The sequence below is a fragment of the Polypterus senegalus genome, chromosome 9 (assembly GCF_016835505.1).
Source record: "Polypterus senegalus isolate Bchr_013 chromosome 9, ASM1683550v1, whole genome shotgun sequence".
NCBI lineage: Eukaryota > Metazoa > Chordata > Cladistia > Polypteriformes > Polypteridae > Polypterus > Polypterus senegalus.
In genome coordinates, this window is record NC_053162.1 from 87,591,236 (window position 1) to 87,604,967 (window position 13,732).

General features: G+C 37.5%; 1 protein-coding gene across 1 annotated transcript in view; it reads right to left on the bottom strand.

Moving 5' to 3' along the window:
- Window positions 1–13,249, bottom strand: part of afg3l1 (AFG3-like AAA ATPase 1) — a 64,076-nt gene extending 50,827 nt beyond the window's left edge. The window contains exon 1 of the mRNA XM_039763403.1: window positions 13,018–13,249. Coding sequence (XP_039619337.1) covers window positions 13,018–13,152 — 135 coding nt within the window. The 5' untranslated portion in view covers window positions 13,153–13,249. The remainder of the gene's footprint in view (window positions 1–13,017) is intronic.
- Between the last annotated feature and the right edge of the window lie 483 nt (window positions 13,250–13,732).

Here is a 13,732-nt window from a genome sequence, read left to right on the forward strand (position 1 = left end):
TTGAATGCAGACAAACAGTACTGTCTTTGCAATTAAGTGAAAATACCAACTATTTCAAAATAACTATGAGTGACCACCTTCATTTGCGCATGTGATTTTTTTGTGGATTTTCCAGGAAGACAATGCTGACTGTGCATAATTGAGCAATAAAAGATTTGAAGAGCGTGACAATGATGTAAACCAGATGCTGTACAGTAAAAAGATGTCACTCCTCTTATGAGAGATTCAGAGATACTTTTCCACCATCATCATCATAAGAGATTTAATAATAGCTTCATTACATTTTAATTCAACATATTTTTAAATATGTTTTAGCATTATCATTTTTCACTTGATGAAACTTGGCCTTAATTTATCTTACAGCACTCAGATTTTTTGTTTTGTTAAAAAAAAATCCCCTTGAACTATAGGAACTTTTCTTCACTGCGGACAGCATAAAAATGATAATTTAGTGTGTTTTATTTTGGGCTATAATTATTTCCTATTCAAGCTATGAAGCTCAACCATAGCTTACTAGAAAGCTGAAGAAGAGTACTTTTTACATGAATTCAGGTTTCTTTTTCTTAAATTAAGCGTGAAGTTCACTTTTCAGGCTGCATTTTTACTACTTTTGGTTAATAAATAAACAATGAAGGGCTTAGAGTAACAAGTAATTTTTTTATACTGAAATATATTTCCTGCGGTGGGCTGGCGCCCTGCCCAGGGTTTGTTTCCTGCTTTGCGCCCTGTGTTGGCTGGGACTGGCTCCTGCAGACCCGCGTGACCCTGTGTTCGGATTCAACGGGTTGGAAAATGGATGGATGGATGGATGAAATATATTTACTCCATTTGACCAGTTATTTGGTTCCCTTCATCAGATAAGAAGTGTTCAATTTTTTTAAAAGTCCAGTTTTCAAGCATCAGAATAAGCATGTAGAAGGAGAGGTAAAATGTTTTCAGTTAAATGCAATGACATTACTGTTTAAACCTCTTACTTCATAAAACCTTCCTAAAGTGTAAATATGTTATATTGGTGTGTTGTTTGTTGCAAGGAAAACTGTATGGACCTGTGTAATGGAAGGATTTTTCTAAAGAGAGGAAGGGAATCAGGAGAGCAGATGGGCGTTGATCGCTCCAGTGCAAACTCAGCTGCATTACTAATGTTTTGGGAGAAACAGCCGGGAATGTTCTAAAGATACAGCCAAGGCTATGTAAGGAGTTGTTTTTCACTTCGAGAGGCTTTTTTCACATGTAAGCATATTACTGTGTCTTCTAGTACTAGGCACTGCTTCAGTCAAGGCCAAATGTCGTGTCTCGTGGAAGGGCGGGGTGTATGCTGAAACTGATCACTTCTGCATACACTGCTTCCACGTAGGCCGCTTTTGGGCAAGGACACCTAATTAGTATATAAGGGAAGGTTCCGCCCTCAGTTTCTTTGGACGCTGAACCGTGGGGAAAGGTGCACACCGCCCGGTACGTGATAAAAGGCTGATCCTCTGACGAGACTGACATGCGGGCTCCCACAGTCTACTGGTCTAGGATGATGGCTCTGGGTCTTTTGATGTATGTTACTGTAAGTATAAGTTTGTCTCTTTAAATGTATTGCTGTAAGCATATATATTTATTTCTATAACCTATTGTTACTGCATTATACTATTCATATGTATTTATATGTTATAATTGAATAAGTAAATTTTATTGAAGTATCGGACCTCTTCTCTCTGATTTTTGCCCACTTATTCTAAAGAACCCCTTGAACCATTTTCCCAAATCAAAACATTTTGGCATAGTCGGCAGGATACTGGGGAATCTGGTAAAATATTGAACTATTGAGTGGGGCAAAAAGAAATCAGAGATGTTTAAGAAAAAGGATAAAAACCCTCTTAAGAAATGTCAGGTGTCTGTAAAAGAACCCATAACGGGCTTGTAGACGCGGGGGTGGGTTTTACTAACGGCAGTTAGATGTCTGGACAGCTTGGTAGACGAAAAAGAAAGGGAGATTAAGAAAATGCAAATGGACTTGACGGATGCGTTAGGGCAAGCCTCAATGGCCGAATCCCAGGTAGCTGTATTATTGCCGCGGGTACAGAAGGGGATAGCGGAGAAGGCAGCCTTATGCATAGCCAAGATGAATGCGAAAAAGATGATTATAAAGAAGTTCGATGAGGAGGCAAGAGAGATAAATACCTGGCTAAAAATTTGCGAGCAATGTATAAAGAGAATGCCATACAGATTAAGCAACGATCGCTCAGTGTTAAAGTGTGTGCTTTGATTTTGGGGTCTTTTGACCCTGAGAAACAGGAGATAAATGCAGGAGAACTTAGTTTGTCGCAGATCGCTGCACTCTCATATCTGCTTGCTGATAAGAGAGCCGCTTTTGTTGAAAGGCAAGGACACGCAGCCCTTGTGCTGCACACCGGAGTGCAGTTTATAGCAGAGCGGATTGCAGCTGAGACAGGAGGCAGTCACTCAAGTATGCTGGTTGTTGTGCAGAGTGAATGCGAAAAAGAATAACAAGCGTTGAGAAGAATATCATGCGCGAAAAAGGAAAAGTGCACTGTATTTAACTTCAAAGGTACCTGGCGCTCGCTAATGTCTGTGTATGTGAATATGTCTGTGCTGAACTTATTCAATGTGTGTGCCTGTATATTATGTGTATGCCTGAGCATTAATTGTTCTCTGTGTGTGTGTAAATATGTTTGTGCTAAAAATGTGTGAGCGTGCCTGTTATTTGTTCTGTGGGTGCGTGCGTGTGTTTGGGAGTAAGAAAGCAAAAACATGGAGACTTCTGGGTAATGTAGTTCGATTATAATTTGCTGAAGCTGCTGTGTGCATATAAACTTCCACAGCTCTGAGTAAATATGGGTTAAAATAAATGTGAGTATGAGTAACATTTGATAAAATGAAAAATGCATTCACTTTTAATAATAAGTGATAATAAGTGACAAAACTGAGGTAAAGTTGAATGTGTTAAAACAATGGTTTGGGTGATTTTGTGTATGTTATATAGTGTATTAGAGGGATCCCTATGTGTGTATGTTAAATAAGTTTCAGTGTGCTTAAAAGTATGTGTAAAAATATGTGGTGTTGTTTGCAAGAATGAAATAATTGATATTATTATGCGTAGGAATGTGAATGTAAATGTTGAAATTAAAAGAGCTTTTAATTCTAAATTAGAAAAGATATGAACAGATGGTGTAAAAAGGTCTCCAGATTAAGCATATTATATGAGCACCCCTTTTATTTGAGTACTGGCCAGACTCTGATAAAAGGGAGGAGTTTAATTAAAATGAGTAAATTTCGATTGAAGGAGACATTCTTTTAGCAAAATGAAGCTGCAGAAAAAACAGGGAATAAGGAGGATTAACTAAGAGAAAAACAGACTGTGCTCTTTGGAGTCAACATTCTGAAAAACGTGTGATAAAACATCTGGAAGATAACAATGAAAAAATGTGCAAGATCAACTGTCTTTGACAGAAGGTTATGGGAAAAAGAAAACCAGTGTATGTAACTGAAGTAGATTTAAAGTATTTTCTTAGTTTGAGATTCTGGGAAAAATTTACCTGATAAAGAAGTGGATTCTTCATTCTAAATATGGGTAAGAATGTGCAAATTTCTTAGAGGGCCTTATAGTAAATAAATAAAGGCACATTTTGCATTATAGGGCATTCTAATATATTGATTTCTTTCCTCATTTCCTTTGTGTCTAATATTGACATGTTTGTGTGAAATACAGTGGAATACTGGTATCACAACAAAACTAATGGAAGGTTCACTTTTATATTTTTGATGCATTAATGAAATATTGAATGAGACATTTTATTAAGATCCAAATGTAATGTGGTATTTTAATAATTAGTAACAAAAAGAAAGAAAGAAATGTTACTTAGGATACATGCATAGAAACTTTAAAAATGAACACCTTGTGTAAAAAGAAAAATGTTTTTAGGACTTTGCATAATTGAACAATGGTTTGTGATTAGATACATGGGGGAAGAAATGTGGAGCCTAACTTTTTTTGTTATATTTAATGTCACCAAGGAAAAGATTAAGAATTTACCTGTCTAGAATGTGGATTTCTTTCTTGACTCTGCTTGTTATGTTACGATCATATAAGGGAGCTATAAAATTTGGCTTTTAATGGGATCAGTTTCAGATACCCTCTTGTTCCACATCTCTTCTACTTGTAAGAATGAAAACTGCAATATTGACACAAGTGTCAATAAGGGGGGGAAGGGTTGGTATAAGTATTGGTATAAGTATGTTTGATTTTGTTTAAATTTAAAATTTTGAAACCAGTTTAAATTTTGGAACCTTTTTTTAATTATTAGGGAACAAATGCAGATAATTTGAATATTATGTCAATGTTATTGGGGCCAATTTTTGTAATGATTTATTATTGAGTATATTTCTCTTTGTGATACATTGATTGACTTTATTTTAATAATGACTTGGGACATGTTTTTAATTGAGTGGAAATTGCAACCGCAGCCAAACTGGAAACAGCTATAAAGCAGGACTTGAACATTGTGCTTATCAATTTAAACGTTTACTCTGACTGTTTAAAGACAAATTGATTTAGACAAGCACAGACTGGATTTAAATGACTGTTTGTTTTACTGTTAGCAACATTTTTAATAGGGGTACCCCCAACGAAACAGATCTGACATCTTATGACATATTGTTTTTTGGATCCATAAGTAGCTACCAATGAAGAATTAATATGCTGACTATTTAAATGAGCGTTTTTAAGTCTTTACATCTGCAGGTGAAAGCTGTTTTTTCCTAGTGCATCGTAGATGACAGCATTTGAAGTTGAACCAGAGATTGGGCTGTGATAAAGGTCTGCAGATAAACTAATTATCTGACTCCAAGGAGAACCCAGCCATCCAAAGATGGAATCAAGTCATGAATCAGAACATCGATCAGCTGACTACTGGACAACGCACCTTGATTCCAGCTCCAGGCATCATGGATACCTGCTGCCAAGAGCTCAATTATGCTGGTGATGTTTGAGCCCAAAAGATCATCGTGGATTCCGAATCATAGATGACATCTGCCTACTTGGGTCCTTTTTGCTTGGGATGTTGGACCCCAACACCTGCTTTGGTCCTTATTAGAGAAGAAAGTCTGTCACACTTTTACTCTGCAGGGCTCAATGTTCTTGCTGGAGCCTGCTTTGACTGTCCACTTGTTTGACAAATGGCAACATCTTTGAAATTAAAAGTATTTGAACTGTGAAGTATGAAAGGTATAGAAGGGAAAGCTAATTATTTGTAAACAAAGCAGAATATAGGGATTCCTAAATAATATGTATTTTTGTTTGTATTAATGGGAATACTATATAATTATTATGAATTCATAGTGGTTAAGAATAGATATTTTTAGATAAATGTTTTAATATGCCTTCTGATATTTTGTATGAGATAATAAGTCACCTTTAAGGACCAATGATTTGGTTATTTGTAAAGTTAATCAGAATTGAGTCTAATCTAACATAAGGGATCTATTAGAGATTGTTAAGTGATTGTCATTGAAGGGACAATGCACTATTACTAGTTAGGGTCAGTCCAGTTTAGATATTCTAGGTTATTAATTGTAGTACCATAGCAAATAATATAGAGCTTTACATTTAGGTACATTTATTTAATTGAAAAGAATAATAGTAAGCATATGGGATGACACACATAACTAGTATTTTGGGGATAAGGGACACATACTATAGGTCAGGACATCCATAGCTTTTAGAAGAGGATAAAAGAGTTTAGGCTAGCATGTTGATGGTGATACAGGTCAAATGATTAACATCATGGCTTGATGAGTATATATGTTATGGAAATCAGTGAAATGAATTAATAATTTGACCCATAGGAGATGGAGTCTCTTATACATACAGTGGTGAGTGTGTGGTCTGTGAATTAAAAAGCCCAGATGAAGTCTGAAGATCTCTGAAGATATGAATCCTTAATAAGAAGCTTGGGTATAACCCTTGAAATTGAAATTGAAATGAATGTGACCTCAAAAATGACCCAGTGATTTGCATTTTGGAAGGTAGTGCTGACATCTTCCAAAGGGAGGATTGACACCTACTGTCCACAAAATGGCTGCATCAATGTGATAAAGGTGGCTTAAGATTGAGACCACAGCTGGGTGTATATTTGGGCAATTTTATAAATGAGTGTGTTAAGATGTGAGCATGGTGAGGTGTGTAAGGACTTTATCTCTGCTTATTGTGCACAGCGGTGGCAACCTAAAACTGAGAACTTTTGAGTTATTTAAGATAAATATTTATGCCTTCTGTATCATCACCAACAATATTAATTAGTATTAGCTTTATTTGAACCTGGGAATCATGGGGGTTCATGTTAGTGAAGCAGAAATTACTCTCTTAATGGTATTGTTATATATATTTGAATGGTATGTTGTTGCTTATTACCAGTTTCCTAATTAGTTATTACTAGAGTTGCTGTCAAACAGGTGTGCATCCAATTTCTTGAACCATGGACATCTTCGTTTAAAGATTTTTATTCTTTTCTTGATGACAATGTGGATGATGAAATACCAAATCAGAAGAAACTCCTTGGGTGAAGTGCTAGTAACCGCTCCCCAGGGAGGTGACCCTCTACGGTGCGCAAAGTACCTGGGTTGAAGAAAAATGTAAGTTCACTGGAAAAATATTTCTCCAAGCGAAGAAAAAGCACTTATTATGGACAATTGTTTTATTATTATTGTTTTAATGACTATATTCAACTGTTATGTATTTTGTGCTTTACGAAAAATTGCAATCAGAACAAGAAGGGCAAGAGCGCTGGGTTTGTAAAGTGTAAATATGTTATATTGGTGTGTGGTTTGTTGCAAGGAAAACTGTCTGGACCTGTGTAATGGAAGGATTTTTCTAAAGAGAGGAAGGGAATCAGGAGAGCAGATGGGCGTTGATCGCTCCAGTGCAAACTCAGCTGCATTACTAATGTTTTGGGAGAAACAGCCGGGAATGTTCTAAAGATACTGCCAAGGCTATGTAAGGAGTTGTTTTTCACTTCGAGAGGCTTTTTTCACATGTAAGCATATTACTGTGTCTTCTAGTACTAGGCACTGCTTCAGTCAAGGCCAAATGTCGTGTCTCGTGGAAAGGGGGGGTGTATGCTGAAACTGATCACTTCTGCATACACTGCTTCCACGTAGGCCGCTTTTGGGCAAGGACACCTAATTAGTAAATAAGGGAAGGTTCCGCCCTCAGTTTCTTTGGACGCTCAACCGTGGGGAAAGGTGCACACCGCCCGGTACGTAATTAAAGGCCACGGGCTGATCCTCTGACGAGACTGACATGCGGGCTCCCTCAGTCTACTGGTCTAGGATGATGGCTCTGGGTCTTTTGATGTATGTTACTGTAAGTATAAGTTTGTCTCTTTAAATGTATTACTGTAAGCATATATATTTATTTCTATAACCTATTGTTACTACATTATACTATTCATATGTATTTATATGTTATAATTGAATAAGTAAATTTTATTGAAGTATCGGACCTCTTCTCTCTGATTTTTGCCCACTTATTCTAAAGAACCCCTTGAACCATTTTCCCAAATCAAAACAACCTGTTACCGATTGGATTTTAAAAAAAACAAAACACACAGAAGGTGTTCCAGATGCTCCAGATATAAAATTTCTGTCTAATCTCAGCAAGTTTTGGATATTTTTAAAGCTTGGTAGCATTCTATCAGTTCACACAAAAAAAGCCTCTTCTGGATATATCTTTTTTCACCAACATTTGACTGTGTTTTTGGTAAAACTCTTATACAGTTTAAATAGTGTCAGTATCAAAAATCTTCTTGGGATACTTTGCTTCAGCTCACGGTAAATCTTATTTTTTTAAATTACATTTCTACTTGTATGTAATTTTTGAATAAATTCTTTTAAATTTTTGCACACCTCAAAGTGGAAGGAACAGAGATCTTTGGCAGCTTCTTTTCATCTCCACACTTTGTTCTTGCTATCACTCGAATACAGATTAATTTTTGTCTCGTCTGTCCACAAGACCTTTTTCCAGAATTCTGCAGGCTCTTTTAAGTACATTTTTGCAAAGGGTAATCTGGCCACCCTGTTTGTGTGGCCAACTAGTGGCTTCGATCATGCAGCGGTGCCTTTTCTGATCTGTTGGACAGGCATTTGGGGCTTTTTCTTTACCATAGTGAGGATTCTTCTATTATCAGCAGTGGAGGTCTTCCTTGGCCTACCAGTCACTTTGTGATTACTGAGGTCACTTGCGTGTTCTTTATTCTTAACTAGCAAAATACCTGTGCTTCGCAGCGGAGAAGTAGTGTGTTAAAGAAGATATGAAAAAGAAAAGGAAACATTTTAAAAATAACGTAACATGATTGTCAATGTAATTGTTTTGTCACTGTAATGAGTGTTGCTGTCATATATATATATATATATATATATACACACACACACAAACATATATACATATACATATATACATATCTACACATACACATATCTATATCTCTATATATCTATATATATATATATATATATATATATATATATCTATATCTATATATATATATATATATACACACACATATACATATATACTCAGCAAAAAAAGAAACGTCCCTTTTTCAGGACTGTGTATTTCAACAATAATGTTTTAAAAATCCAAATAACTTTACAGATCTTCATTGTAAAGGGTTTAAACAATGTTTTCCATACATGTTCAATTAACCATAATCAATTAATTAACATGCACCTGTGGAATGGTCGTTAAGACCTTAATAGCTTACAGAAAGTAGGCATTTAAGGTCACAGTTCTAAAAACGCAGGACACTAAAGAGACTTGTCTACCGACTGTGAAAAACACCCAAAGAAAAATGCCCAGGGTCCCTGCTCATCTGCGTGAACGTGCATTAGGCATGCTGCAGGGAGGCATGAGGACTGCTGATGTGGCTAGGGCAATAAATTGCCATGTCCGCACTGTAAGACGCCTAAGACAGCGCTACAGGGAGACAGGAAGGACAGCTGATCATCCTCGCAGTGGAAGACCACGTGTAACAACACCTGCACAGGATCGGTACATCCGAATATCACACCTGCGTGACAGGTACAGGATGGCCACAACAACTGCCCGAGTCACACCAGGAACACACAATCCCTCCATCAGTGCTCAGACTGTCCGCAATAGGCTGAGAGAGGCTGGACTGAGGGCTTGTAGGCCTGTTGTAAGGCAGGTCCTTACCAGACATCACCAGCAACAACGCCGCCTATGGGCACAAACCCACCTTCACTGGACCAGACAGGAGTGGCAAAAAGTGCTTTTCACTGATGAGTCACGGTTTTGTCTCACCAGGGGTGATGGACGGATTTGTGTTTATCGTCAAGGAATTGAGCACGCCTGGGACCTGTTGGATCGCAGGGTGAGGGCTAGGGCCATTCCCCCCAGAAATGTCCAGGAACTTGCAGGTGCCTTGGTGGAAGAGTGGGGTAACATCTCACAGCAAGAACTGACAAATCTGGTCCAGTCCATGAGGAGGAGATGCACTGCAGTACTTCAAGCAGCTGGTGGCCACACCAGATACTGACTGGTACTTTTGATTTTGAGCCTCCCTTCATTCAGGGACACATTGTGAAACATTTTTAGTTTATGTCTTATGGTGTTGACTCTTTTAGTGTTCATACAAATATTTACACATTAAGTTTACTGAAAGTAAAAACAGTTGAAAGTCAGAGGACGTTTCTTTTTTTGCTGAGTATATATACACATATATACACATACATATACATACATACACACATACATACAGATAAATATACATATATATACACATACATACACACACACAGACACATATATACATATATATATATATATATATATATATATATATATATATATATATATATATATATATATACACATATATACATATCTACATGGCAACCTTTTGTAGGGTGTGTCCCTGAGACTTATTAATTGTCATCGCGAAGCAGAGCCTTACTGGAAATTTGAGGCATTTCAAATTGAAATGGGAGATCAGAGGGTATAACGGTGATGCCAGGAATACATTCAGAGTGTGGCGCTCTGCTGTTTTTTGGTGTAGCTGCCTTCATACAACTTCTCCGCTGCTTTATAAACAAACGCCATATAAGGCCATCATTTCTCCTTGCTTCGCGGTTCTGTACTGTTTTATTGTTCGTTTATTACGATTCTTATAGTTATTGTGTAGCTATTCGAGACTTACTTTACTGTTCAGGTACCCATTTCCTTTATTTAATCTGCGGCTTACGTTATTTTTTGTTCATTTATTACGATTATAGATATTTATTGATTCCCTTCTTTAGCTGACTGCCTGCTCATATAAGACGCTCCGCTGGTTTTTTGTGAAACAGCCTTTACACAGCTTCTCCGCTGTCGTTAGAAAAGAAAGACATATAAAGCCATCACCTTGTCAATTGTGTAATGCGTTTTTTGAACAGGTTTGATGCATGGAAGTGATCCCTCGTACTGCGTTCAGTCAGTTCACGTGAGCTGCTCTCGTGTGATGTTGCGATGTCCACAGCTTTATTTAATGTTAGCTAAGACCCGGCACTTAAAAGTTTCTGGCTGCACTCCGGTTGTAATACAGTATGACGAAGATGCGCGAGCTCACTCTTGAGAATGCAACGTATAGTTGTCCAGGAGAAAAGCAATCTTGCCTGAAAAATAATGGCAACCTTTTGTAGGGTGTGTCCCTGAGACTTATTACTTGTCATCGCACAGCAGAGCCTTACTGGAAATTGGAGGCATCTGAATTGAAATGGGAGATCAGAGGGTATAAAGGGGATACGAAGAATACATTGAGTGTGGAGAAACTCTAGAGACAGCGTGTGTATTAACTTGTGGATTTTCTGTGAGTATTTGGTGGCAGCGTGACGAAGTTGCTTCCGCAAGACCGTGTTAGCTGTGGAGCTCAACTCGGAGCATATTCTTTTCCTACCTTGTCAATTGTGTAATGCGTTTTTTGAACAGGTTTGATGCATGGTTCAGTCAGTTCACGTGAGCTGCTCTCTTGTGTGATGTTGCAATGTCCACGGCTTTATTTAATGTTAGCTAAGACCCAGCACTTAAAAGTTTCTCGCTACAGTAATTTTCGATTCGTTTATACCTTGTGTCTTCTCATTAAACTTGTATCTCGCGAATAAAGTATTGGGCGTTTTTCTTCAGCACTCTTTGGGAGCTCTTCCTTTTTTTCTACGTACTGCGGTCACAGCCAGTTCACGTAATTACATGGGAGGTGTGATGATGTCACACGCAGCTCCGCCCCCCACGGCCATCGAGCTAACGTCCATTACAGTATATGGAGACAAATAGGTTCCAGTTATGACCATTACGTGTAGAAGTTCAAAATGAAACCTGCCCAACTTTTGTAAGTAAGGTGTAAGGAATGAGACTGCCAAATTTCAGCCTTCTACCTACACGGGAATTTGGAGAATTAGTGATGAGTGAGTGAGTGAGTGAGTCAGTGAGGGCTTTGCCTTTTATTAGTACAGATGAAATTCCAGACAGTTGAATTTAGGCACTCCTAATTTTTATTCTATTTTTTTTATTCTTGTTTTTCTGCCTCATAATGGCTTCTTTGACCTTCATTGGCGCAGCTCATCCTCATGTTGAACAACAGCAACTACAGACTCTAAAGGTATTCTGTACAGTAGACAGAAGCAAGTTACAGAAGCAAGCCTAAGTATCTTATGCCTGAACTGATGACACTAATTGTCCCATGTATAATAAGTGTTATAATATCCACATGCTGGCACAGAAATGTATGCAAATACCCTTTAATTAATATCTGCAACATTAACTTTAATCAAATCTGAATTGGTGTGTAATTTTAAACTATGTGGAAGAGGTGTAAATCAAAGAAAAATGTGTCTTGTCCACAACATTACTGAGGGCACTATATGTGTCGTCATTTCATTTTCTACCTGAACCTTTTCAGCTACTGGAATTGTTAAGAGTCTTATTCAAACACTTAGGAGCACTTTGTGTTTCCAGGATGCAGATTCAAGTTACAATTCTTGGCAGACAAACCTACACTTATTATAAGAAGGTTTTTGTGATCAGAAAGGGGATCACAGTTGACGGTCTACTGTAACTTAAAATACAAATCTCTTTTGTGAAAATTCTAACTGAACTGAAACCTGACAGACCTATTGGAGCTTCTTGGACAGCATGACTGCAAATGTGTAATCAACATAAATGCAATCACTAATTGGTCAACTCAGTTCTCCTTGCAACAAACTAGACAATATAACACATTTACACTTTAGTCTGTTTTCATGAAGTAAGAGGATCAAATGAGAGTCAGGTTAGTGTGTTGTGTCATTGAATGTTTTTGTAAGGTCAGAACCTAGTAGGTCCTATGCCCCTTTGAATAGCAATACGATGCCTTTTTTTGGGGTCTGGAGAAAAGCTTTTTTTTTTAAACATATTTGATCACTTTTACGAAAACTGCCTAAATATCAGGTCGATTGGTCTGGAAGGTAAGTGTAATTTACACAAGTTTCATCAAGATCAAAAATGGTTATGCAAAGTCAGTTTGTTTAAATAAAATGGAATGACCCAATAACACTTTTAAAACAATCTTAATCGAAATGTACTTTTAAATAAAATGAACTCGGGGGTTAATCAAAAGTATAGTTTTCAAAGCCTCCAAAACTCTTTGTCATTTAATTGCTCGTGAAAGTTTTTAAACTAATGCTGAACTTTTGCAAGTTAAATGACATACCACAAAAATGTATCAAATATTTTTAAATAAATGCAAAGAAAATAAGTTGTGTAATTCGCATTCTGAACATGATGATTAGTTGCGAGACCGATCCCCTAAAACCTACACATAGGTTCTACAGTGAGCACTAAGAGAAGTACATTTTTAAAAAATCATAAAGAAACCCATTATTGTTATTACAGCCCTAATAAGTCTAAGTCAGAAGTAACATGACCGCGATGACCGAAAACTCTCGGATGCTTTAGAATAATTGATAAAACACATAAACGTGTACCACATGAACGCCGCTGCTGCACGCGAGAGATGAAACTTTATAAGCAACTGCTGTCCAGCGCCGTGCATCCCAAACTCCGTGTACCAGTCTACGCTGCCCAGAGGCTGCCGACAACAGCCTCGGCCAGTAAGCCATTCCAATTTGAGCACGCAGGTTGATTTCGCCTCGCTGCCTGCTTCGCCGTAACGCCAAGTCAGAAACCCTTTAGCTGCCGGCGAGCAACACAAACTCAATGTCAGTGCAGATATGGAAAATGGTGCCCAATACAGCGCCTGAATAAAAACTGCTCAAACTTTATCATATCGTGCCTTGCTCATGCGTGACAGCAGAGCTGTATGCTTTATACACTAATACATTTAGTATAATTATGGTCATCTTTAAAAATGACCAGTTTTAAAATATTTTAGGCAGGTTCATAACTGCATATACTAAAAGTCGTCACGGAAGGGGTCCTTCGGAAAGCCCCATAGCCGGAAAAAAACTGTACGGTCTGATTAAAATGTTTTGAAATTGGGAATACATTAATGGGATTACTTTTCTTTAAGATTAAGAAAAAAGACGTATGTCGAAAAACGTGTTACAAAATGATGTACTAAGTGCAATTGTTGAACTTGGCTTACTGAACAAGCGGACACAATAATAATTTATAGGTGATTTTGTTTTTATTTGGTATGCAAAGTAACATGTTGACCGTGTTTCGATTTACGTCTCTGGG